Below are 26,456 nucleotides of genomic sequence, written 5' to 3'. Positions count from 1 at the left end.
ACTTCTTGTCGGGAGAGCCATTATTCAGAGCACGCAAAATTTCTACTTTGGTGGTGAAGTCCTTGGACTCGTACTTGGGCTGCTTCGCCGGCTTTTGCACATCGCGTGGAGTGCGGTCACCCGAGAAGTCAGCACAAAAGCACCAGCAACGATCAAGCTAAAGGAGCCGTGTGAAACGTCCTCGATAAATCGGCGATCAACGATGCAGCCACACCAACGGGAACAAAGCAACAAAACCCAACACGCGAAAAAAAGGCGTTCAAGCAGTCCTCAATCAAGCCAAGTCGATAATTGATGTCCATGGCGATGCTGCGTTTGAGCTTCACTTTGTTCCGAATTGTTCACTTTCTTTTTCGTTTTCGAGCCTCGCCGCGGCCGAAAGTCGCCGAATTATCCGATTGCGGTCAAATCCTGTCCGAAATAACGAGCGCCAGTCCTCATAGGAGTGATGCGTATATTTACAGGGACCAGATGACGTGTCCGAAATTAACCGATTTTCCGAATTAACGAGGTCGAATTAACGAGCTTTTACTGTAATGGGTAAGAGTTTCCCGTGGCCGCTCGTTGCCACTCTGCTGGCATTGGCAGCCAAAGTCGTGGTTTGGACCAAGTGACCATGGCAGTAACATATAGTTCAGAACTTACATGTTTGCAGCAGCGCATGCACCAATGACATCCAACAAATTGCATGGGAAACCAGGCAGTGTCAGTAATTTAGTTGCTGCTGTACACTTGCGGCAGTGCCGCAGGAAAATTTTAAGCACATAGGCCTGAAATTCCTGGCACCTGAAATATTGGTTGGTGACTATGCAATATTGTTACCAGGATGCACATCTTGAACCACAAGCAAACAAATTTGCTTCTCTGTGGAGACCACATTTTGAGCTCCATTATGGGAAAATGCTCCAGAGAAATAAAGTGTCACCAACAATATTTTACACATACTTTATTATATCTGATGACCTTGAGGGAATTTCTCTGGCTACCCCCACGAACTTAGGCCATTTTTCAATATTGACGCAACAAATATACAATAAGCTATGTGCATGCGTGTGCAATGATGTATGCACAATGCTGTCGCATAACTGGTGACTATAGTATCATTGTAACATATCTGTGCTTGTTACACAACTGTGTGTGCATGCATGCATGTGGTGAATTGAAGGTAGAAGAAATATCTTTCGTTGCTGCAAATTTATAATTGAAAAGTTGATGCGCTTCTTAAAAAAATCACAGCATATCCACGGGGTGAATGATGATGAGTGGGGCGAAGCTACGGAGGGAATCATCTTAAACGTGAAACTCTTCCGTGAAATGCGCCCAGTACATAATATAAAGAGTGTGAAACATCGTGTATATATTAAAATCAAACATTTTTGTACTGTTGGTTTACGTGGTCCCTTCATTATCACTTGTGACGGTGAAATGCAAGGAAGAAGTCCGCTCCCGAGCGAAAGAGCGCCAAGAGCGAACCGCATTCCCCGCTCCGCCCTGTGCGAATTAAAGGCAAGGCTAGAGGGAAGACAGGACGCGCGTTCCACGACGCGAAGGTCCGGTAGCATGCCCAACGAAAGCCAACGGAACGCGATCGTGCAAGTGCTCCGGCTTCGCATCGCCTCATGGTTCCATTTAGCGTCCCAAACCAAATTATATTGCTCAAGGTGTGCCTTGCGTGTTTTCCGTAGAATAATTTCTTTATCATGTACATTAAGACGAAAAGTTGAAAGCTCACTAGAGTGTATCGCCCGCAAAGTATGTCTTTTAGTGTGATTTACTCTCGTACGGCAGGGTCCTCGCGCCGTTGCCGGTCACCTCGCCGTTGACGATCGGGCGAGGTGGCTAAATACAACTACTACACTTTAAGAAAAACTCTGGCGTTCTTCGTTCTGCGTTTACAAAACATCTGGCGTCTTTCGTTGGTTTATTTTCATCAATCAACGGCGTTTTGAACAAAATTTTTTATTGTTTAATCACGCACAGGAGAAATCTCACCAGGCACTACCTTGGAGGTAAACAATGGCTGCTAATGGCAATGAGAGACGAAGAAGTCTGGACGGCTTTAGCTAAACACTTACACTTCTCACTTCTAACTAAACGTTTCCCACTGGAACATGCCATGGCTGCTAATTGGGAATGAAGAGCAAGAAGAAATTCGGCTTTTAGTTAACGCGCACTGCTGCGAAACTTTTTATTGATTCAAATTCAACACGCAACAGGAGAAATCTCCCACCGGCACCACCTTGGAGGTCAAAGCGTAAGAACTTGTTACTTCACTACTTACGAACCACGACGAGGGAGGAACGGGTTTGCCAGCCTTAAGTGAGCTTCCGCCCCGAAAAACAACTGTTTATTAAGTCAAACGCTTTGGCCAGTGCCCAGGCCTTGCAAGACACAGACAAAAGAAAATCAAGCCATACACACAACGAGAACGTAACAAACTACGGTGTAGTAGTCTCTGATACCACTTTCCACAAAGAGAGAAGAAAAATAAAAAAACTCAAAAGGGAGAAAACAGACAGACATTGTAGACAAGGGTAGTGAAGAAGCCTAAGAGGAAAACAAATGACGAAACACACGAACGCAAGGGTTTTTCACCATATGTTATGTTAACACAAGATCAAAAAAAAAAAAAGAGGGTGACCTTATTTTTAGGTCTGGACGGTCCCATGCCGCCAATTTCCCACAGGGTGGTGCCCTCCCAAGCGACTTTGAACTTCGTCTGCCGAGCACCAGGCCGGAAGTGCGCTTGTCCCTATTTTACCGGTAGGTAACCGGCGGCAGCAATTCTCTGCCTCCCACAGCAGAGGCGGGATGCTCAACTATTTCACCAAGGCTGTGGTGGTTTAAGGTGCGCCCAAGGGGTCTTTGCAGAACCTTATGGGGCCACCTTTCGAGATGAGTACCCATTAACAACCGAGCGCAGGTAGGTGTACTCCTCTACCCCTTTAGAAAAACCGGTGGGTTCCCGGTCGGCACTGGGAATCGAACCCGGTACCTCCCGCATGGAATGCGGACGCTCAACCATGTAGCCACCGCTGCGGTCTCGTACCAAAGTACACTAGAGCACATGACCTTTTAGTTTTATAAAGAATAGTTCCACGTGAGAGTTTGTGGTAAAACTTGCAGTCCACTCACTCTCACTCACCCACTCACACAAAGATGTACACATGCACATATATATATAAATAAACGGACTTTGCAACTCTTGCCCGTAAAATATGAAGGAAACTTCCACTATGATATAAGCACGACACACAGAACACAAAGAACATTTGGTTTACTCTGTTCACTTTAATAACTGTAGCTGCCATGAAGGAAGGAGGTATGGAGTAAAAAAAAATTGATGGAATGAAGCAGACTAGTAAATAAGGATGGCACATGTCCTTAGTCCTCCTTGTCCTTGGGACCGAGGATCTGCTTGCGCTGCCGGTACATGTGACTCATCATAAATGCCAGTGCTGCAAGGAAAAGAAAAAAAAAAGTAATAAACTTCATCTGAATTCCCAGAACTTAATGGAATGAAAAAGAAAGAGAAAAAGATACAGAACGAGACCACTATTACAAGCACCGTTTTAGTGACAATTATTCAGTTATCAACCTGCACTAAAAAGGCATGACACAATGTTGTTTGCTTTTTCCTAACCCATTGCAATCCTGTCGGGCCCTTCCCAGCGTGCAAAAGATGTAGGTTTTTGACAGGTGACGAAAAGCGTGTCGACATACGCTTGTGCTTGCATTCGTTGGTTATTTAAATCGATAGAGGCAGTATTTGGAAATGTTTTTGATTAATAAGTTCACTTCACAATGTCTCCAGACGAGAGCAGCACTTCTTCAACAGCATTAGAAGAGATTTTTCCATTATGTATATGTGTAATGATGCTCTGACAGGACGGCAACGTTATCTGTATGGACAAAACTAAAATGAGTTCAGTGAATCAGAAGATGGCTTTAGCGCTAAGGATGAATGTACCTATCCTGCCTTCAGGTGGTCAGAAAACGTCTCCAGATAAAAGAACCTTGGAAGGAGGCAGACATTCATAGTAAAAACCCTGCAGAACTACAGTGCAAACCCTGGCCTCAAACGAGGAGAATGCTTTAAGCACTACCAAACAGTGCTCAACGATCCATTTCCCATCTTCAGTTCAAACTACGCTCAAGTTTTACTGAGAACCTCAGGAATGTTATGAAATTTTTATGAAAGAAATTATTTGCAGTTGTTACCTGAGCACTTTTTCTGCATCGCGACAAAAATGGGAGGAATGGTTCCAGAATGGAACGATCACAAAGTGGGCAAATGCTCATGATCGCAGGGGGTTAAATGCGGACGCTTTGCAATATCTCAGGGTGAACGTTCGGCTAACAGTTTTAGTTTGACATGGGAGATGCAAATGTAAAAAAGAATGCCAGCAGACGTAACGCCACCTGGTGTCAAATCTGTGCAAAGACAGAGGAAGCAACCAATCTATGCGCAGCATTTATAGTGATCTTTGTCTCGCTGGGCCAACGAACACAGCAGTCATCTCAGCATCAATTGACAGGCGATTGTCACACATTACTTGACAAAATGATGCAACGTTCTTGCAATAAGGAACCTGTGTTATCGAACTACCTCACAACACTGTTCTATGTTCGAAAGGAACCATTATTGCATTATCGTGCAATACGTGTTGTAACTTCTTGGAAGGTTGACAGGGATTAACATTATGCTTTAAAGGGACACTAAAGGCAAATATTAAGTCGACATTGATTGTTGAAAATAACAGTCCAGAAACCTCGTAGTGTTACTTTTGTGCCAAGGAAGTGCTTATTTTGAAATAAAATCACGTTTTAGTGGTCCACATTGCGTTAGCGCACTTCAAATCACCTGCCTGAAAGCGGTGTTTCTCACGTCACTGCTGCCGTTCCCAACGTTGCCCGTTTTTACTGTGCGGCGGCGTGCACTGGCGGTGTGTGCCATTCGGGCATCCGGCAACATCACATGCATGCAGCATTTTGTCGAACTTTCTGTCAGAGCAACTTTCACGAGAGCGCAAAACCCACGCGGCAGTACGCGATACCGAAACTACCACTGAGACGCGACCGCGTGAGTGAAGCAGGGTGCCAGGCGAAGCGCAGTTCAGCAAAAACGGAACCTTTGAACCACGTGCGCCGTTCCCCATGGCAATGCCAAAGAGGTTCTTTTTTCCATGAATCAAACAGAAACGAACAAGTAGCATTTTATTACGTCTCTTGATGCATGGAAGGTTCTCTTTTTATTTGCAGCTAGTTTGACTACGAGTGATTAATTGTAATCGAACTCTCTCACGTCATTGGGATCATTTCCAAAATGTGCCACTCGTGGCGCTCATTGTGTGATACATTTAGCTTAATTTCTCGTTAAGTAGGGCACTGCTCTTGATAATATTGTCGTTTTTGACGTTGTCAAACACTGAGCTTTTACTCTGACATAAATTGTTATTTGCCTTAATATCGACTCTTCTGCTATACTGACATATTGCTAGCCTGTGTGCAACATACAGTAGAGCTTCACTAATATGTTCCCGTTTTGTACGCTTTCCTGGTGCCAACGTGCACTACATCCAGTGATGCTACCGAGCACTTCCGATTTGGAGCGATTTCTGGAGCAGCAAAATTTTCATTTAGGAGCACTTTGGAGCAGCAGAAATTTCCATCTTGGAGCAGGTAATTTTGCATCTGGGAGCACTCTGGAGCAGCTGATTTCACATTCTAGGGTACATCGCAGAAGCAAGTTGCATTTACATTCAGACACCTGAATAATTATTATGGAGCTTGTCTAAAGAGCTAGATAAGTATCTAGATTCATTGTCTCATGAAAATGATCTCCAGAGCACTCATTACTTCAATGAATAATGCAGAATTAAGGGCATCATGCAGCTGGCTGTTGTAGAATAACCTCTTCAGATATTTTTTTTTTTACACAGACAAATAAACATAATACCTGGATCAATAAAATTGGATATTATGAAATAACACTTTAAGGACAACTATGTGGTCATTAAAGTACAGGGCTCCTGCCACAAATCTATAGTCTTTATGTTAATAAAATGTCACACTGTCACACTTTAGCAGAAATGACAGACAAAAGCCGAGGCATAAAACAGTGCCCCAATGCATGGGCATTGGCAGGACTCTGTCTTAGGGGGGGGGGGGGGGGGGGAGGGGACCTGTCTTGCATTGCGGCGGGGTTGGGGTGCGCTGGTGGGGCTTGAGGTATAGGCGCTGATGTGGCTAGGGGAAGGGGGTGGTGGTGCAAATGCCCCTTCACACAACCCTTGCTGACACTCATGCCTCAATGCTAAAATTTCAAAAATTTCACACAGTCCCTTCTCATGCATTCTCCGACAAACCAGCCTTGCCTGCACAATGACTCACTTGGAAAGATTCCCAAAAGTAGGTAGAGCCGCATGAATGTCGGGAGGTAGAAGGAGAAGTTGAACATGTTGGGCAAGAGCACGCTGAAGCGCCCAGTCTCCTCAAAGTATGGAATGTTCCGGAGAATCATCACCCCTGCAAGCACAAAAACACCAAATCAATGTTCCACAGTTAAAAAGCAAGGCATACACATGTTGACAACAATTTCAGTCTAAATGAACAGCACAGAATCATCACCAGCACAGTGAATTGAGCTCACCCATTACTGCAAGTCAGACGATTCTGAAGAATCTGTTTCACATTTTCAGCATTCCACAAGGAACCTTTGCCAGGGTGACCACGTCGCACGTGCACAGAGCCCCCTCCAAAATAGCTTGAATAAGCAGTGCCTATTGTCTGAACATAGCTCAGGACAAGTGGACTACAACTTCCAATTAATGTGCTCCAAAACTTGGCCTTCCCGCATTGAAAAAAAAAAAAGTTTGTATGTGCACCATATGAAAAAAAAGATTACAAGAGACTAGAACAAAGCAATAATAATGGCTTTTAATGAAACTTTGTAAATAGTCATTCAGTGCACCGCCCAATAAGCATGCCAAATTTCATTGTTCTACTACAAAAGTAAAGAATTTCAGCTCTGACCCCCCCCCCCCCCTTAAGCGTTCTAAAAGTACTCCATGCAATAAACATCCCACATCGTCACACAGAGTATCGTGCAAAGGTATCTGCCTAACAGCAAGATTTATGCACTTAGTAACAACGTTCAGCCACAAAATTTCCAGATAAATCCACCCAGGCAATCTTCTCAACATGGAATTCCCAGGGATGCAACAGACAAAATAGGATTTGGAGCAATTTTTGGAGCAGCAAAATGTTGCTTTTGGAGCACCAAAATCCAAATTTGGAGCAGGTTACAAAAAAAAAAGAAACCTGAATTTTTTAGCCCGAAATCCCAAATTTGTAGCAGTATAATAAAGAAGGCTTACTTTTAGAAAAAAAAAACAAAAAATATGTTAAAACCATTCAACATCAGCTAATTCGTGCACAGTGCACGTGAACACTGCTATTTCAATAAAGGCAGTGTGTGAGCCACGACAGAGTGCGAACAATGAGTAAGTCCACATTAGCATTTGCAGGACCTATCAAATATTTCGACAGGCACTGGAAATGCTAATGTGGACCTGCGAACCTGGCAGCCAGGAAATTTGGGAGATTCGTAAAGCAGGAGCAAGAGGGGGTAGCGAAAAAAGAAAACTGGCATACGCCTTTGTCTATTGTTTCTCAAGGCCGCAGAAACTCCATACACAGCAGCTCCAAATGATTGCCAATAATTTTTTAGACGTCAGCAATCATACTAGTACTCGTAATTACACGGCGCGTTAAGGAACACAATGTGCTGTGTCCCTGACAGCTAGTACTAATAGCCCCTTCTAAATCGTAGTATGCTTTTCCGCAGGATTCCAGTGTACTGGGGCAAAAGTGGCTTAAAAAGCGTTCTGCACGCAATAAAACAAGCATCAGGAAATTTGAGAACTACTGTCTTTTTCTAATGCGATAGCAACTATACGGACACTCTCGACAAGTTTTTGCCGTCATCTCCCGTATAAAGTCCAAATTGATAACATATCCCTGTGCATAGTATGTTCCACCGCGGGTAAAAGCGCGCGAGTGCGGGCGACGAACGCAGCTGACGCGGATATCAAACGAGCCAGCCCATCTCCGTCGCTCGGAGGGCGCATGCGAGAACACCACTTCGCTCTGGAAGCCTGCCATCGAAGCATTGAGGAAACGTCCCGCCCGTCTTGAACTAGCATGAAAAGACGCGAGAGGGGGGCGGGGGGGGGGGGGGGGCTGTCGCTCGAGCAGCAACTTTGAACTTTGATTCTAAGGGCGCGGTCGCGGGCGTGCGCGCTATCTCGGCAGCCATCAGCGGGCAGCTCGTATATCCTGCTACGTGCTGCGCTCTCAATGCGAAGACACCGTGCAGAAAAAGCATCTTTCCCTGGAGCGGCCCTATTCTCTTACACCAACGTTTTGTAGAGTTACGCGCGATCGGATACAAAAGAGTTTACTGCCAGCCTCACTTCGTATAACATTACAATTTGTTGCTATCGCATTCATTGCTTCGACATTGCGGTGAAACTCACTTTTTTTTCTTTTCTTTCGCGGGGGGGGGGGGGGGTAGGGGTAGGGTCTGCGCGTCTGTATTGGACGACGATGCCCACACTGCAGAGACCAACGCGGCCTCCATTCCTCGCTCAAATTTGCGCGGGGGGGGTAAAAAATTAAGGGGTAGGGTCTGGGCATTTTGTATTGGACGAGCGTGGCGCAATTTTAACAAATTTCACGGTTTGGCTCAGAGACTGGCGCAAAAATAACGCGGCCTCCATTATCAATTGCGCAATTGGCGCAGCTTTGCATCCTGCAACTGAAAAAATTTAAGCCGCATGCGGGCATTTTTGGGCGTGTAGGTAAACGGGCGCAATTTTAACTTGACAACATTTCACGGTTTTGGCTCAGCTTGGCGCAAAAATACAGAGTTGTATATTTAATGCCCGTAAAGAAGCAAGGATGGCGCAATTCTTTGGCGCAGCTGTTGCAGTTTTTGTCATGGTTCATTGCTATTTTTGGGCGTGTAAGTAAACGGAACTTCTTTTGTTTATTTATTCTTATGTTCACGTGTGTCCTATGTGAACGTAAGTATAAGGAAAGTTAGTGCGTGAGTTTATGAGTATGCCCGTAAAAGAAGCAAGGATATCATTATAAGAATTGTGACCGCAAATGCAGAGTTTAGTAGTAGATCCGTGCAGTAGTACTGGAATGCGCGATCGCAGATTTGACATGTGAATAGTGTTCCTGAGGTTGGTGCAGCACGACAGTTTGCTATTCGTCTGCTCACGGAAACATGACAACTAGCTTTGACAGCACAAATTGGGGACCCAAAAGATGGCGTGAAGCATGAGGCTATGAGATCATGAGCATGAGGCCTGGTGAACTTGCGGCAGGATTGCTGGCTCTTGCACAGAGGTAGGCCGGCAGGCTCATCTTGAAAGTTAATGCTTCTTGAAAGCAGTATTGTAGGAAGCTTATACTGCTACCGGTATTGGGAGCTTCAGCGAGGGCTCAGACAAACGCTTCGATTGCTGCTTCTGTCTTTTAATGCTATTTAAGACAGATTGTTTCCACATTATTTTGTAGACTCGATGTGTCTCGGTGCAGGCAGGGCACGCTGCCTGTGCTTCGTGTGTTGTGTGTGCATATTCCCAAGAATAAAGCACTGAGGAACGAGTGCATGAGCCAAGAGTTGTGCATTATCGGCAGTGACCCAGAGGACGCGACTTTTCACCGACACTTCAGGCAACCTGTGCAGCTGGTCACCCTCTGGTCGAGTCTCCCGCCGGCGGACGAGCTGTTACGATCGGCGCCGGCGACAAAGGGAAAACGGCGTTCTCTGTTTTTGGAACAATGCGCTGAAAGGTTGCTTGCCGGCTGACAGACCTTCAAGCAGGTGCGTTGCCCTCCCGAGCCGGGCTGTAAGGCACCATGCAGTCTGACACAGCAAGGTGATCGACGAGGCGACCGTAATGGTTTCCAGTCACGACATCATACTTGACCAGACAACGACGTCAGTGCGGGATGACGACCCGCCCCGCTAACTGAATGGTTAGATACTTCGGGGCAGCGGACCTTTTGAAGCGCCTGATGTTCGCGTGCGTGTCCCAACAACCTGCAGCTTTCATGTGCCAAGAAATGACCCCCTTGGTGCCACAAGGGGAGAGTGCGGTGGCCACACCCCAGTTGAGGAGGCTTGACATGGGCGGGTGTGGGCTGCACCCTTGCTAACGCTGCGTGCGACGTGACTTGGACCGTCCCAACTTGGAGCGATTCCCCATCTAGGGATCTGGGGAAGAGAGACCCTTCAAAATGAGCGAATGAGCTCAGTATCGCCATGACATTTCATCACGTAACCCATGTAAATAAACCACTGTTAAGTTTCCTTTCAGTCTCTTCATTCAGCCTCTGCATCTTCCTCCCAAGTATCCAGTGCCTGCGTAGGCCGGTTGCAACAGTACGCAGAAAGACAGTTGTCAAGTTAGTGACATATTATCCCTTCAAGTGCTTTCTGTATGACATTTTATAGTATTGTTACACATCCATTATGATGTCTGTAAGAAACAATGCTGAACCGGCAGACCGATAAGGAACTACAGTGGACAAGCAAAATACAATAGAAATAATGTTGTGGAATGTCAAAATCACAGAGTTAATTACACCTGCTTATAAAGTTTCATACATCACCTTCACACAGGAATCCAAGTGGAAACAGAGGAATCCATACAGTGTACCGCAGCCAGGTAATGAAGCTAATGCTTTTGTCATATGTGCGCAGCATGTAGTAAGGGTACCTGCGTGACATCACAGAGGGGCAACAATGTATTGGTTGTAGCGTCAGGGTTTCGTTATTACCCATATCTCATTCTTATATGAAAAGTTCTACAAAACGTTAATAGATGATACTAGATATGCCTCAATGTCATTCCTTAAAGGTATCACAGAATGTGCAGATTCTGTCAAAACACATACAGCCCAGAAACTTCTTGGCAGTACCTCTCTGAGTTGTTTGGTGAAGTTACTCAGTCACCCTCAACACTACAGAAGTGTAGTAGTAATTGGAGATGTAACCACTACAGGTTAGCACTGACTGATATGGCACAGGAGGCTCACTGACAGCCCGTAAAGAGCATTCAGGTAAGCTGAATCAGTCCTACGAACTTCTGGGAATGGCTGCATGAAACCACAGTGAGAACACGACTATCAAGGTTTCTTCACACGTACTTCGCTCCACTGACCTCTATAATACTCAGGTAATCTAGGAAAGCAACCTCCAATGAACCACTAACCTGCACAATTCTACCAGCGTGTACACAGCGAACAGGTAGAAGACAACGGGCTTGGTTTGCATCCTTGGCTCTGCATCAATCATGACAAATACCATGAAGATGCGGCCACCAACCTGGGAAAGAAAAAATTGTGCATTAAAACAAAGCACTCCTGAAACTATGCATTGCATTGATTGACTGATCAATTAGATAGACTTCTGGCAGGGTTCGTTCGATTTTGAGCACATGTGTGTTGCTGCTGCCTTCCTTTAACAAGAGTCCCCATGACGAATTTGATGATGAATTTGAGATATTGATGCATATGGAACATGATGAATTTGAGATACAGAATGCTATTGCTGGTGAATTCATTAGGAACTGTCCAAGCATACAACCAGTAATTATTTTAGCAGAAACGTACTTTTGAAAATTAACTGCATTGCTTGCACCACCATAAGTCGATAAACAAAGTTACACTAATTAATTGCTATTTACTCTAAGGCACTAAGAAATAATGTCCACTCTGTATAAATCCTGTCTTGGTAATCTCATTTAACAACTTAACACAAACTGTACAAGTGTACAAGCATATCACTGGGTTTTTCTTCTCTCTCGGAACAATACTGCACATCAAGTGCCTTAGAAGCCAACTTAACAGCAGACGTTGATTTGCCTTTCATGAAATTCATGTTACGGAGGGCAGGGAACCGACATCATCATCATCATCATCATCATAATCATCATCAATTCTGCGCAGACCACACCCAGTGACAGTCCAGTCTGAAACAGCCTACTGATAGTGTACCCAGGTAATGCTCAACGTTCAATCTCCTACTGACATGCCTTTGACCAGCTGTTGGTACTTATATCATTCAAAGCTATAGTAATCAAACAAAAATTGTATTACCCCCTTCAGCAGGGTTCAAGTGTTCTCAGCTTTAACACACAAAGGTATCGCTTATACTTAGTCCTGGCTTCTCACACCCACATAACCTGCAAATTCTTGATTTGGAATCTGTGCAATGCAAAGTAGACAATGTAGAGCAGCCACAGATAAAGGCCATCATATACTGATCTGTGCTACTTCAATAAAACTTAGTGAGAGCCAACAGAAATTGTTGGCTACATTTTGTTCAAATGTGAATGATCTGTAGAAGACTACACATTATTTTTAAGAATGAAGAGCAAGGAGAGTCATATTATATTTCCAGTGACATTCAATATTCAGTCTCACTAAATGCTACAGTTTGACAGAAAACTGTGCTACGATCAACAGCTTCACTGCATTGCTTTGACACAAGAACCACCAGGCTTACAGTTTTGTAATGTAAAATGGTTATTTATTTTAAGCCAATTTCCATAACGTAAAAGCACAGCAGTGCCCCTGCACCTATGGATAATGGGACACTCGACTCTCTCGCATCCCCAAGGTTGTTTTCCCGGCATTGCGCTCACATCTTCTGGAATAACTCCTGGGGTTTTAAGTGCCAAAACAACGCTATGATTATGAAGCACACCATAGTGATGGACTTCCAATTAATTTTAACCCTTTGAGATGCTACGTACACAATTGTGTACATCACTTGTTTTTGCTATTTGTATCGACTAGGGGCTAAGAAAGAGCACAATACATTGAGCTTTGGATGAATTGAACCTCCTACATAATAAATTTATCTTCATTTAACTTCATCTTGCAGTGCACTGTTGCATATGGTCACTTTACTGAAGGCACTGCCATATTCGATGAGTTGTTCGACGTGCTGCTTCCTGCAACACACGTCAAAAGTATAATTTTTCTTTGTTCAACGTGGACATAATCGAAAACGAACTTGCACTATATTTCTAGCCTGAGATTTCATTCTATTTATGCAAAAACAGAGCATGAATGGCTTCAGAATAAATAGATATTTAATTACAAAGTAATTAGGAATGATTACTATAACACACATAAATGAATATGTTACAACATTAATTTTGTTGCAATATAATATCGAGTGCCTTGAAATTACATTGTATGGATTTCATGTATTTACAGACAGTTCTTCATAGGTGGCATCTGAAAGAGTTGGCCATCTGGGGTTATTTACCGTGCACTTAAATTTATGTACTTAAATGTAGACATAATGCGGTTGTGACAGCCTGGAATGGAAGCCGCATCCTCGAGCTCAGCAGTGCAACGCCTTGCCCACTAAGCTACCATAGTGGGTCTCACATCTCCTGTAATACAGCTTCTTTTGATGGCGCTTTCTGCACTGAGGTGCACGGAGGCACGAGTGTTCCTTAAAGGGACACTAAAGGCAAATATTAGGTCGACGTTGATTGTTGAAATAGCGGTCCAGAAACCTCGTAGTGCTACTTTTATGCCAAGGAAGTGCTTATTTTGAAATAAAATCACGTTTTAGTGGTCCGCGTCGTGCTGGCGCACTTCAAATCACCCGCCTGAAATCAGTCTTTCACACGTCACTGCTGCCGTGCCCAACGTTGCCCGCCTTTACTGCGCGGTGGCGTGCACTGGCGGCGTGCACCATTCGGGCATCCGGACATCACATGCATGCGGCATTTTGTCGAACTTTCTGTCAGAGCGACTTTCACGAACGCGCAAAACACACGCGGCAGTACGCGATACCGAAACTACCACTGAGACGCGACCGTGTGAGCGAAGCAGGGCGCCGGGCGAAGCGCAGTTAGGCGAAAACGGAACCTTTGAACCACGCGCGCTGTTCCCCATGGCAACGCCAAAGAGGTTCTTTTTTCCTTGAATCAAACAGAAACGAACAAACAGCATTTCATTACGTCTCTTGATACACGGAATGTTCTTTTTTTATTGCTGCTAGTTTGATTACTAGTGATTAATTGTATGCAGACTCTCATACGTCATCGGGCTCATTTTGAAAATGTGCCGCTCGTGGTGCTCATCGTGTGATACATTTAGCTTAATTTCTCGGTAAGTAGGGCACTGCTGTTGATAATATTGTCGTTTTTGACGTTGTCATACATCGAGCTTTCACTCTGACATAAATTGTTATTTGCCCTTAGTGTACCTTTAAGTGGCACAACTTGACAGCATCAGTTCTTTGTTTTGGGATCAACATCTTGCACGATTGACAGGACGCTATGCGGGACTGTCCCGCAGACAGCTGTCCCGCATATGCACCTCCATTAACAAGACTTCTCCCGCAAACAACATAGGCGTGGGTTTCTTGCAGAAGTGAACATTGCTTGTTGGTATGACAACTCAAACTTCCTTGATTTCGCAGTTCAATCATGCAATCAATCAAATGTGGAATCAATGCAGTATTGGCACGCTACATTGATTGCGCAATTTGGCTTACTGGCTTCTCACACAGAAGATGCAGTGAACAGATGTGTACAATGTCCTTCGTTTCTAGAGCATGTGAGACCCTCACAAGGTATATAAAAACTTAAACACAACAGTGCTTTGCTTACCAGCACCATCGGATGCAGAAAGCTGCCTCTGGTGTACCCAAGCATCGGGTGGAGCACCTCGAGAAGCTGCAGGCAGATGACTAGACGCATGGCTTTGCCCACTGCTTCCCAGGTACCTGCCATGGAGTCTGAAAACAGACACACAAGCTAGTAGGCACATTTCTAAAAGTACTGCCCCAGTGTCACACTTGTCATGCTTTTCATACAACTTTGCCATTTTATTTTGTAATTTATATTTTGTTATTACACTTGCAAATAACTATGTGAACTGTCCCTTCAAGGGGTCAGAGTATTCATAATACGAAAGCTAGAACATCAGCCAAGAAATTAGATAAGTGAAAAATCGCACACACAAAATGCTAGTAAAGTGAATGTATGTCAGGCTCTTAATGCACTTGGTATTTACTTGCACGTATTAGAACAGGTGAGACATGTTGAGTGCTTACAAAGAGTACAAATTACACCAATCTCTCTTATATTCACACGGGTGTAACACCTTTCAAATAGTCTTCAGTCATGGCAAATGGCCACCTGGCAAATGAAAGTCAGGGAATCCACCATAAGAATCTAAGTACTACAGCAGAAAGTGCAACAGATCCATATGCATCAAAGCTCTGAACAACCTTTAATTAGTATTTTGTTTTTGTGATAAGGCCCACTTCTCACTTCATGATTGAATGTTTTGAGAAACACAATTTGGTAGTAGGCTTGTGATGGTAATAAACAAACATGTGATGGCATTAAGTAGAACACAAATCTTCATTTGTAGTACTATATGTACTGAATATTGTAAAGCGGTGTACTGGGCGAGCTGGTATAGATTCATGGCGAGACTTACCGTATTTACTCGAATCTAACGCGCACCTTTTTTTCGGCAAAACGAGTCGAAAAATCGCATGCACGTTAGAATCGAGTACCGAAAAAAAAAAAAAAAAGAAACTCGGTTATCGTATTGCCATCGGCATTTCAAAATGGCCGCCTCCTACGCGCCTCGGTAGAGTGACCTAGAATAGGGGGAGTGTCCAAAGCGCCGCGCGAATACATGGGAGGAGCGAGGGCCTTTTGCGGTGAACTTCCGCGCCGCGGCGCTGCCGTGCCGGACCCGACTACCGGAAGGGCAAAAATGAAATAAGGAGGGAGGCATTTTACGACAATTCAATGGGAAGCGCTTTACTGTTTGAAGCGAGATCGGGTTGCCTTAGAACGGGTAGTTATAAAGCGAGATTCAGTAAAGAAGAAGAACAATGCACGTGCTGCGGGGAAGATCAGGAAACGGCGGAGCATGTTCTGATTGAATGTGGAGACATCCACCCAGGTGTACTTTTGGGCACGAGCCTACATGACGCCTTGGGTTTTAGAGACAATGGAAAGCTGAACACACCCGCGATTGAAATAAGTAAGAGACGGTTAGAGTATTGGTGGCAGAAAACTAGAGAGAAAGGACAAAAATAAATAATGGGAAAAAAAATAAGGACATTCTGCCGTAAAGGGCACAGAACGAAGCTGAAAACTTAAGGTTTTTTTGTCTTCTGGAGTAAAATAGTTTTAATTGAAGTAAAGACACTAGGCCAACGCTAAAAAAAAAAAGAGTAAAGGTTTTTTTTTTTTTTCGAGCCTGGTGGCACACTTGTCACCGCCCCGTTATAAAGGGGACGCTCATAGCATCCATCCATCCATCGTTGGCTTTCTCCGCGGCGGAAGCCGCGTAAAAGCGGCGAGCGTCTGCTACGCGCGTGATATTTTGGCCGCTATTAGCTAAAATTGCTGAAATTTGGGCAATATTTAATACTGCGTCACTGCAACATAATACTGCAGCGACCCATCACACAGAGAACGCGTTTGTTAGTTTGTGTGTTGTGAAACGGGGATTTTGTATATATCCTTTCAGCTGGTTTGTCACCGCATTGGTCCACACTTCCGCGGCTGTTTGAGGAACGCATCCTGCGCGCACTTCATCGTGAGAAAAGGCACTTAACTTACTTTCGTGTGGAATAACGAACGTAAACTTGCTGCAGGAGAGAATAAACTGGAGATAACCAAGAGAACGTAGCACATGTGCACGTATTCACTAGCTCATGCATGCTAACGCGTTTGCACCCTTCATATCCTATCTTTTATTTCGTGCATTCGATTTGTTTTACAAGGCTGCCTCCAGCGCTCTGCTGTTTCAAGCCATTTCATGCGAAGCTGAATATGTCAGTCGGCGTGGCCGCGGTACCAAAAGTAAAAAATTACTCGCGTAACTCGCGTCTCGTTCACTTGGTATACACGAAAATTGGCACGGAGGGGCACGAATGTACGTATGCCCAACACGACCGGTAGGTCATGGCATCACTAACCTGACATGCTTGCCGTTTGCGTAACGACTAACAATAATAATACGGTGTGTAACGCGCAAACCCGCTTTCTTTAGCCAGAAATAATTCTGACGATGTGTGGTCTGACGATTTGTTTCCGTAAGGTTATAAAAAACCTGGTGGTCACCAATATCGATGTCAACATTTTAGACTTACCCATACATTTTGAAGAACTGACCGCATAGGTGAAATGTATGCGAAAAAATTACATGAAAAAAATAACATGGTCCCTTATGCATTCGTGTGAGATGACTCGAAAACGAAAGGCATCTTTTTCGTCAGTCGATGCATGGATTCTCCCTCGCCCCTCTCCGAACGCTTTCTGCACATAACGTGGTTTCGGACTGCCGACAGGATCGAAGGCATTGCAAGCTTTCTGCACCTCACCTGCTTTTACATTGCCTCCGTGATCGGGGGCCGATCACGGAGGCATTGCAAAGCGACCATGTCGTGTGATGGCGTCATCATATGACGTCACGTTGAATGAGTCATAGTGACGTCACAAGTTCTGTCGACGTCATCGCGTGATGATTTTGTGCATCACTCGTGTTGGCTACGCGGGACGCCGACGGTCAATTTTCGTGTTTGATGAGGCATCTAAGGTTTTAGCCTTAAAAAAAAAAGACAAACCAAAGAAAATGAAACGATGACAGTGCAACATCGTGTATGCCTCACTTCACGTTACGAGCGATCGCCTGAAAACAAACGTGATTCTCAGTCTAGAGCAGCTGATTGCACGCGTCTGCGGGACAAAAGAGGCTTGCTTTACCCGTCTGGTCATCTCTTTATATTTATTCAAAAGATGAGCAGACTCGCTATTTAAGTACTCCGGAGCTTCAGCACGAAATTGTGGTGGACGCTATATTGAGGTCATCAGGAAAAAGCAGGAAATTGCGGTCGGGTGCCCTGTTGGCGCGCTCAACTGCCGCGGAAACAATTGTATTTTATGTAACTACTCACCCACATCTTTTTCTAAAGTCTGAACCGGGCGAACGCTAACCTCCGAGAACCGTGAAAACATCTGAAGTTGAGAACGAGTTGTTTGAAACTGTTTTCATTCCGTATGGTGAAGGCTTGAAGCAATGCACGCATCTCGCGCGAACGTTTCATACTGACGTTCAGCGATCCAATGCAACATGCGATAATATATATATATATATATATATATATATATATATATATATATATATATATATATATATATATATATATATATATATATATTATCGCATGTTGCATTTTTTCAGGCTAGGGGAATCTCTGCATTTGAACAATTTTCTGAAGTGATATAAATATTACACTTCTATTTGTCAATTTCGTACCGTATTTTCGTTTCGGCAGCTTGTACAGCAAGAATGGGGGTAGTATTTGTAACTTTGTTTCATGATATCTGGATATTTGTAAAGGATTATTTTCTATATTACGCCTTTTATGCAAAAACTTGGTGGAATAAGGTTAGTTTACCTGGCATTGCTTTTCGTTCAATTGTTTGCATACGGTGAGCCTTGTTGCACGCTACCTCAGAAGCAAAAATAAGCAACAGCATTGCGGTCGTATGGCCGGTCTCTACTCCTTTTTTTCCCCTTGCGTCTTCCCGGTGTGCTCCGTCCATAATAAAGAGCTAGTGGAGGCTACTGAATTGTCGAATAAAGCGGTGTGCATATGGCTAGCAAACCAGTGGCGACCATGAGTAAAAAGCTCGTAGTGTGAAGCGGTCCCTGCGCGCAAGTATTTCAGCTGACTGCGCGTGCAATTTACTTTTTTTATTACTCTTAATTCATGCATGCGTGATGCTATTGCCCGATTACTCGTGCGAATAGGATTTTTTTTTCGTTCTTTGCTTGTGCGTGTTCGTTTTGCGCGTTTTTACACACGCTCCAACGTTATCGAACTCTCTGACCGGAACTAGGCCACGCTGATGCCGCTTGACACATGATTTTTTGCATTCTATTGTTGCCCCAGCACTAACACAACGCTTAAAAATGGATAAGCTCCATTCCGCACCGCATTATAAAAGTTAAGTGGACTTCAAGTGCCCTGTGTGGAAACGCGGCGCAAAAAACTACAGCGCGTAGCAGACGCCCCTCGCTTTCCGCGCGCTTCCCGAGCGCGGAAAGCCCACGGGTCCTAAAGTCACTGGAACGGGAAAAGTACCGCGTTCTTTTTCTCTTCACCGCCGCGCCCTTTCGGCGGCTTTGCCACATAAATGGTCCAGCTCGCTCGCCTCGCTAGCGTCTCCCGGCCGCCGGCGCTCTGCGCTTTGAAGGGCGATTGTTTTTATAGCCTCAGAAAAGCGTGCAGGAACATTACGACATCCCGTATCGTTTTGACATTTCATTGCAAGCCTGTTGAGGTATCGAAGAAGGCCTGGGTGCGGCGCCGGCTGCGCTTTCGGGAGCAGCAACCGACGGGAAACAGGTAAAGCCCTCTTTGCTATTCCCAGCGGGAAAAAGGATGCCAAGCGACGGGCTGTGCGGCTGCACATAATACGGCGCGAAAAATTTGTACCCGTGACTGATACCCACCTTTGTGAGGCAAGCGTTTCATTGAGAATTCGCAAATGCTGTTTAGGGAATGTTTGCGTCTCCGCTGCACTAGTGCAGCTTGTTTCGCGTGGTTGCTGCAGAAGGTTCATGCACAATAACATTGCCGGGCAGCTCTCAATTATGTTTGGCATAGATAACGCCTTCGGGCTCACGTATAACGATCAGTGCGCCATGAAAACTGACTGCTACAGATTGCTATTGCGTGACGCGACTGAATGACGAACATAAATAACTGTGTGTACCATGAAAATAATAGCACGCATGTAATGTAAAGCATCATTTACATGCCATGCTCATGGTGCACTCGTGGCCGGTTCGCTGGCTTGATATGCACCAAAATCGGTATTGCGTGACGTGACTGTATGACGAACATAAATACCAGGTGGTAACATGAAAATAATGGCACGCATGTCATGTAAGGCATGATTTACATGCCAACCCCATGGTGCACTCACGGCCGGTTCGCTGGCTTGATATGCACCAAAATCGTTATTGCGTGACGTGACTGTATGACGAAAACAAATACCAGGTGGTAACATGAAAATAATGGCACGCATGTCATGTATAAGGCATGATTTACACGCCATGCTTATGGTGCACCCGCGGCCGGTTCGCTGGCTTGATATGCACCAAGATTGGTAGCGCGTGACGTGACTGTATAATTGTGCCTTTTGTGTCAATCCGGCATATCCCACGCATTGTGGGAATCAATCTAATATGCGAAGCAGCCAGCAAAGAGCTGCCTATATCGCCGTGTTCGTCTTTGAGGCAGATGAAATCATTCATGTCATGACATCTAGTTCACTATACATCGCATGTTTGTCATGCATGCATGCATGTAGAATTTGGTATATACAACGCATGACCTGTAATATATGTTCGTCACGCACCCACGTCATGCCATACCAAATTTGGTATACATCCAGTTAACAAAACATCCGGAAGCGCACAAAGACAGTGCAATGTAAACCATGCTGTACATGTAATGCATTTCATGGTTTTCACGTTACCACCTGTCATTCATGTTTGTCATACAGTCACCTCGCGCTATACCAATTTTGGTGTATATCAAGCTACCGAACCGGCCGCGAGCGCACCATGAGCGTGGCAAGTACGTGATGCTGTACATGACATGCAAGTCCTGATTTTCATGTTACCACCTGTCACTAACGTTCATCATACAGAAACATCTCGTCATATCAATTTCGGTGTATATGCATTTCACTAAACAACCGCGAGCGCCCTGAGGCCATGTCATGTTAATTATGTTTTACAGGGTATGCCTGCCATGATTTGCACGTTAAGACCAGTAACTTATGTTCGCCATACACTCTTGCCACGCCATATCAATTTTGGTGTGTATAACGCTAGCGAAGCGGCCGCGAGCGCACCATGAGCGTGGCATGTAAATTATGCCGTACATGTCATTATTTTCATGTTACCACCTGTAGTTTATATTCGTCATACAGTCATGTTACGCCATACCAAATTTGGTATACATCCTATTAACGAAACGGCCAGGAGAGCACATAGTCGTGGATGGATGGGATGGGATGGATGGATGGACGAATGGATGGATGGATGGATGGATTGGATGGATGGATGGATGGATGCATGGATGGATGGATGGATGGATGGATGGATGGATGGATGGATGGATGGATGGATGGATGGATGGATGGATGGATGGGTGGGTGGATGGATGCATGCTACATTTTAACTCGCAGAAGTTCACTAAGAAAGGATTCGCATTTAATAAATGCCGACAGCCGAGCGCGTAAATGCCACGCACTTCGCATTTCTTTATCGCGTTAGGACTCGTGCGTGCGCATGTAGGCAAGTGAAAACAGCCGCAATTTCTTTCCTAATCAGTTAGAGAACAACGGTATGCTTCATTCGGGGCTGCAGAAGTGCACGCAATGCGTAAAACATGCGTTACTCCGCGTGAAATCAACATCGCGCCGCCGAAGTTTCGGCCGCGCTGGACCAAATATGGCGGCGGGCAGGACGGTCGCGGTACTTTTCCCGTTCCAGTGACTTTAACGGGTCCGGCTCAGCAGCGGCGCGGCGCGGGAGTTCACGGCAAAAGGCCCACGCGGGAGCCGGCGCTTTGGACACTCGCCCTATTCTAGGTCACTCTAGCCTCGGCCATTTCTGTCATTTGTTTTAGTTCGTACGTGTGCTGAGGAGTTTGTCATCCCGTTCTACATTCGCATCGGTGGCATGGAAGTGCCCACTCCAAATACTCGATGAGTGCACCACGATGTCGCATTTCAAAGAAAAGTTATTACACGTGCAGAGACGTACGGAAATCGGGCCGCATCGCGGTCGTTCGGAGTTGCCGAAATGTGCGTGCGAGACTGGCGCAAACAGAAGCAGAAGATTGTTTTACAGCAAAGCTTCACGAAAAAGTTTCTGTGGACAAAAGCAGGGCCGGTTTGCCGAAATCGAAGAGCGTTGACAGCGACAAGGAGTTGTCCGACAGCGACGAAGACTGATCGATTATGCGACTCGTATCGCCGCCGTAGTGGTGACAGTTTCAGCGGCAAGGCCCGCCGTTTGACTTTGTGTTTTCTTTTTTTGAAACTTTAGTTCTTTAAAAGCCAAATACTTGTTCTTCTGAATGTGCAAAGGTGGACTCCTACGGACTTCTTTTGTTCATTTCTCTCACGAAAAATGGGTGCGCGTTAGAATCGATGTTGTACTTTTTTTTTTTTTTGGTCGCGGAAAACGGGTGCGCGTTACGATCGAGGGCGCGGTAGAATCGAGTAAATACGGTATCACGGGGAAAACGGGACACAGAGAAGAGGACATGGAACAGGCGCTGTCTCGTGTCCTGTTTTCCCTGCACTAAGTCTCGCCATGCAGTATATGTAACAAAGAAGCACAACCTCAATCTGTTAGCGCAACTTTCTGTTCTGGTGATCATCGTGCAAGAAATGGACACTTATATGTCAAGAGAGAAACAATATCGCTGGGAGCACTGCAAGCACATCCAGAAAAAAAAGTTCAATTAAAAAAAATTCATTGACTACATGGATGCAGCACTGTGAGCTCCCCAGGTGCACTATCTATGCATTGCTTTTGCACGATCCCCTCAACTTTCTTTTTTTTGCAAGCTGCTAGGGAGAGAAGAAAGAATAGGGGCTTACATTCACCATCGCGGCTGTAGCGGATGAGCATGACAAGACCAACATAGAGGAAGCCGACAAACTGGAAGAGATTGTAGAGAAAGAGGTAGACCTTGCGAAATTCCTCTGTCTTCCTCTCATGGCCTCGCCGCTTCCTGTTCCACGATGGTGGGCTTGTTCGTGAGCCTGGGGAATAGCGCTGCGACTCCTGCTCCTGCATTAAAGAATTACGTTCTAAGGTTTTTACATGCCAATACCCTGATCTGATTATGAGGTACAACATTTTGGGGTATGCCAAATTAATTTTGTTCTGACACTAAAGAGAAAAATCATTTTTCGTGTATTAGTAAGTCACAATTTCACAATACCAAGAACACCCCTCTTACCATGAGAAGACGCGCGAAAAGAAAATACGGGTGGCGACACCACCTTGAAATCCCCGCACCAAATGCCGTGACGTCGTAGATTTTGATGACGCCTACTACGTCATACGTAGTTCCTAATCGGCAGAAATGAAATACATTGTCCTCTGAGACACCTGTCAATTATAGACTTAACATACCAAGTTTTTACAAAATTTCGTTGAGCCAATGTCGCCAAGATGCAAAAAATATACTGTGAAATCTGTGACGCCACACGTTGAGATTTCAGTGCGAAATTTAAAGATGAAACTTTGACCTTGATTTTCTCCACTATCAATGAACACATGATGGTGAAATTGACGACACCAGAATTCTTAGAGCACAATTTATCAATCTAAACCGATTCACTGTTCCACTTTTGTGTCCCTTTAACGTGTAACAAAATTTAGGTACACAGATGTTTTAGTATTTCGCTGTCATCTCAATTCAGGTAAGTCAACCGGGACCAAATGAGCCGTCTCTGGTTCAGCTGCTTGACACCATTTCCACTCAGCTGCCACAGCACGTGCAGTTAGCGAGAGTGTTCCAAAGTGTGCACCAAAGTTTCAATGACCCGTGTAATTCATTGATTTAACCTAGCACTGCAAGTTTATGAATGACAGAATCGATTCACCATCAGGCAGCGACTTACATAGAAGTTCCGAAGCTGGTTGTCGTCTTCTGATATCTCCTCGTCGTCATCCTCTGTTTGTAACTTGTCAAAGTCAACCTTAAGCCATGCCGGTTTTGGTGAATCTGCTGACAAAAGCTGAGGCCAGGGATCCGATTTCTCCTTTGTAATCTGGATGTCCACTTGCCTGTCATTCACCCGGTACTCGCAGCCCTGCAAGAAACGTAGCTCTGGTCACGTGAAAACTTTTCATTCAGAAACAATACAAAATCATCCTCAGATGTTTGTTTTTAAGTGCAATGTGTTACTTGTTCGCTCATACCCTTTGCTACCCTGCTGTGTTATACGTGATGGTAAAATTTACACTGTCTTGTTTGAAGACTGCTAAACTCGAAGGAGCAGGTCCAATTTTGATGGCACGATATGAAAAAACATCCACATACTTGGATTTAGGAGCACGTTAAGAACCCCCACATGGTCAAAATTATTCCGCAGTTTCCCACTACGATGTGCCTCATAATCATATCACATTTTTGGCATGTAAAGCCATAACTTTTCATTATTATTTTGATCAATATGTAGTACACTTGCTTATAGCAGTTCAAGTCTGTGGAATATATGTATCTATACGCATTGCACAATAACCACACATAACTGTTTCAAAGATATATAAGCTGCTCAAGTTGAGCCTACAGACATAAAATCTATTATATGATCACACTCTTTGGTGCTAAAATGTGTGCATATAATGCAAGATCTCTTACATTTGACATGGGCCCCTTAAAAGCAGAGCTGAAGAAAGATAGAAGACGACCTCATAAGGAATAGGTACCTGTATTATTTCATTCAGAAGGCATCCACTACTAGTGCTCTAAACAAAGGGTGCAACAGTCTCCTATCCAGTGCAAATAACTTAAACACTCGTGAATGTGCTGAGCAGTAAATTGAGAGAGTGTCTGCTCAGTGTGAAGGACATTACTCCAATGTAAGTTGCCTGGTCTTGTCTACAATATGTCATGCACGGTTTGCAAATTTGTCTATATCCGTCTATATGAGTCATGCTCCACAGCTATGCTACAATGTCCATCATGCTATGTTAGTGATAATGTCTGGCAAATACACCATTAAGCCGCACCTCCCTCCACTCGACCGCTCCATATGCCACTACTGAAGTCACTAAGTTTACTGGAAATACATGCTCCACCACATCCGTACAATGCAAGTCAGCCTACTTAATTTTCCTTACGTTGTGGTCACGCAATAGCTTGCTCTGGCTACTCCATTCGGAGTTTGCTATTCATGAAGAATGTTGTTAACACGGAAGGGCCATAATACGTCAAGTCCAGCCTGGAGACAATGTACTGTAAGACAGATGACCAAGAAGTAATGGGGAACTCGCTGTTCACCCGCCACTTCTGCATCATAATCACAGATTAAACGCTGCTGGAAGCTTGACACATTCTGTGTAAGCTTTTCCAACAGTGCAAGATTGTTATCTGCAAAGCCTTATTTGCATGTGCAAGCATAGGCGTGCGCAGATAGGGGGCAGGGGGGCAGTCACCTAAGAGGGGGCGCAATATCTGGCCCATACATTGACTTAATAGGGAGTGGGGGCGCTGCGATGCCCCTTTCCCTTCCCCTACCCCCCCCCCCCCCTTCCCCTGAAGGGGAACCCTGCGCACGCCTATGTGTGCAAGGGTCGATCTGAGGACACGTTTCAACAAATCCCTGCGCAATAAACTTTTGCAATGACAACAAGAAAGTGCAGATACTTGCATATTTTAAATTGGATTTCGCTTTAATGGACTTCGCTCTGGCTACTGTCCCTCTGTTGCTCGTAATCGCGAACGAGAAGTCTGATCCCGATTGGGCTCGATCGCGATCGAAAGTGCACCATGTGACACCCTGACGGTAGTGACGAAATTGCAACAAAAGCACTCGCGCGGCATATATTTTGCGCGATACCGATAATCTTCTCAAAAGCATCAACATTTCCGAACCAAAACAAGCGTGTTTTTCGTTTAAAGTAAACAGACCTACAGAGCTCCGCAAACCGAAAGCGATCGATGCGGAAAAACGCCAATGGCGCACTCCAGTGGTGCTCTGGAACATTCCAGAACAGCGACAACTGCAATCTGCAACAGTTCCCAAAGATGCGAATGAAAAATCGTTTAAGTGCTACTTACGTCCGGGTTAACGGGCGCGTAGAAATCCAAAAGGAACTTGTACTTCTCTTCGCCTCTCGCACCCACGCCGTAAGCGCAGAACGATAGCCCGCTGGTGGTAGCCTCAATATCGGGTACCTTCAATGACAATCAAAAACAGAACACTGCTGGTGATCTCCTATAAAGATTGCAGAGCTGAACAAGCCATGAAATTATATTTTACGGCTTATCTGCGGTTTTAAGCAAAAAAATGCTGCCGGCCAATTCACACTATTGCCGTCAGAATCAGGCCAGGGCGAATGTTTAAAGTTAATTGAATCCTAAACTTTGCTCTTCATCGACTCGTATAATCAAGGCTCACCTTAACATTCCTTAAGTCAACGCGTAGGAAAAGTTTAGAGTCATTTTGCGCCCAGTAAACAAACGGGCTCAGCGTTCCGGCGGACATGACTGCGACGATGCAGTTGGCGATTGGTCGCCGCATCGAGCGCAAGCCCACCTAGCA

The 26,456-nt window shown here is 44.9% G+C and overlaps 1 protein-coding gene across 3 annotated transcripts; it reads right to left on the bottom strand.

Annotated features, from left to right (window-relative positions):
• Positions 1–3,376: 3,376 nt before the first annotated feature.
• LOC119387433 (very-long-chain (3R)-3-hydroxyacyl-CoA dehydratase) lies at positions 3,377–26,442 on the bottom strand. Of its 3 annotated transcripts, none has more exons than XM_037654828.2 (9): positions 26,313–26,442; positions 25,973–26,089; positions 23,808–23,999; positions 22,776–22,968; positions 14,721–14,848; positions 11,295–11,407; positions 10,693–10,799; positions 6,394–6,528; positions 3,377–3,458 (listed from the first exon to the last, which is right to left on the bottom strand). In XM_037654828.2, exons 1-9 carry the CDS (start codon positions 26,433–26,435, stop codon positions 3,385–3,387), a joined length of 1,182 nt encoding a protein of 393 aa, XP_037510756.1. In that variant the 5' UTR covers positions 26,436–26,442; the 3' UTR covers positions 3,377–3,384. The 3 variants fall into 3 exon arrangements, with proteins under 3 accessions (XP_037510756.1, XP_037510757.1, XP_037510758.1); XM_037654829.2 differs by having other exon boundaries at positions 22,776–22,965; XM_037654830.2 differs by having other exon boundaries at positions 22,776–22,962.
• Between the last annotated feature and the right edge of the window lie 14 nt (positions 26,443–26,456).

This window comes from Rhipicephalus sanguineus, chromosome 3, assembly GCF_013339695.2.
Source record: "Rhipicephalus sanguineus isolate Rsan-2018 chromosome 3, BIME_Rsan_1.4, whole genome shotgun sequence".
Lineage (NCBI taxonomy): Eukaryota > Metazoa > Arthropoda > Arachnida > Ixodida > Ixodidae > Rhipicephalus > Rhipicephalus sanguineus.
The sequence above is the reverse complement of the archived record's forward strand: the minus strand, read 5'-3'. Positions and strand labels throughout refer to the sequence as shown.

Excerpts from the sequence above, each read along its gene's own strand:
- LOC119387433 (XM_037654828.2), bottom strand. The coding sequence starts at position 26,435 with ATGCGGCGACCAATCGCCAACTGCATCGTCGCAGTCATGTCCGCCGGA. Across the intron at positions 26,090-26,312 it reads TTGACTTAAGGAATGTTAAG|GTACCCGATATTGAGGCTAC; the intron begins GTGAGCCTTGAT and ends TTGTCATTGAAG. Across the intron at positions 6,529-10,692 it reads ACTTGGATTCCTGTGTGAAG|GGGTGATGATTCTCCGGAAC; the intron begins GTGATGTATGAA and ends TTGTGCTTGCAG.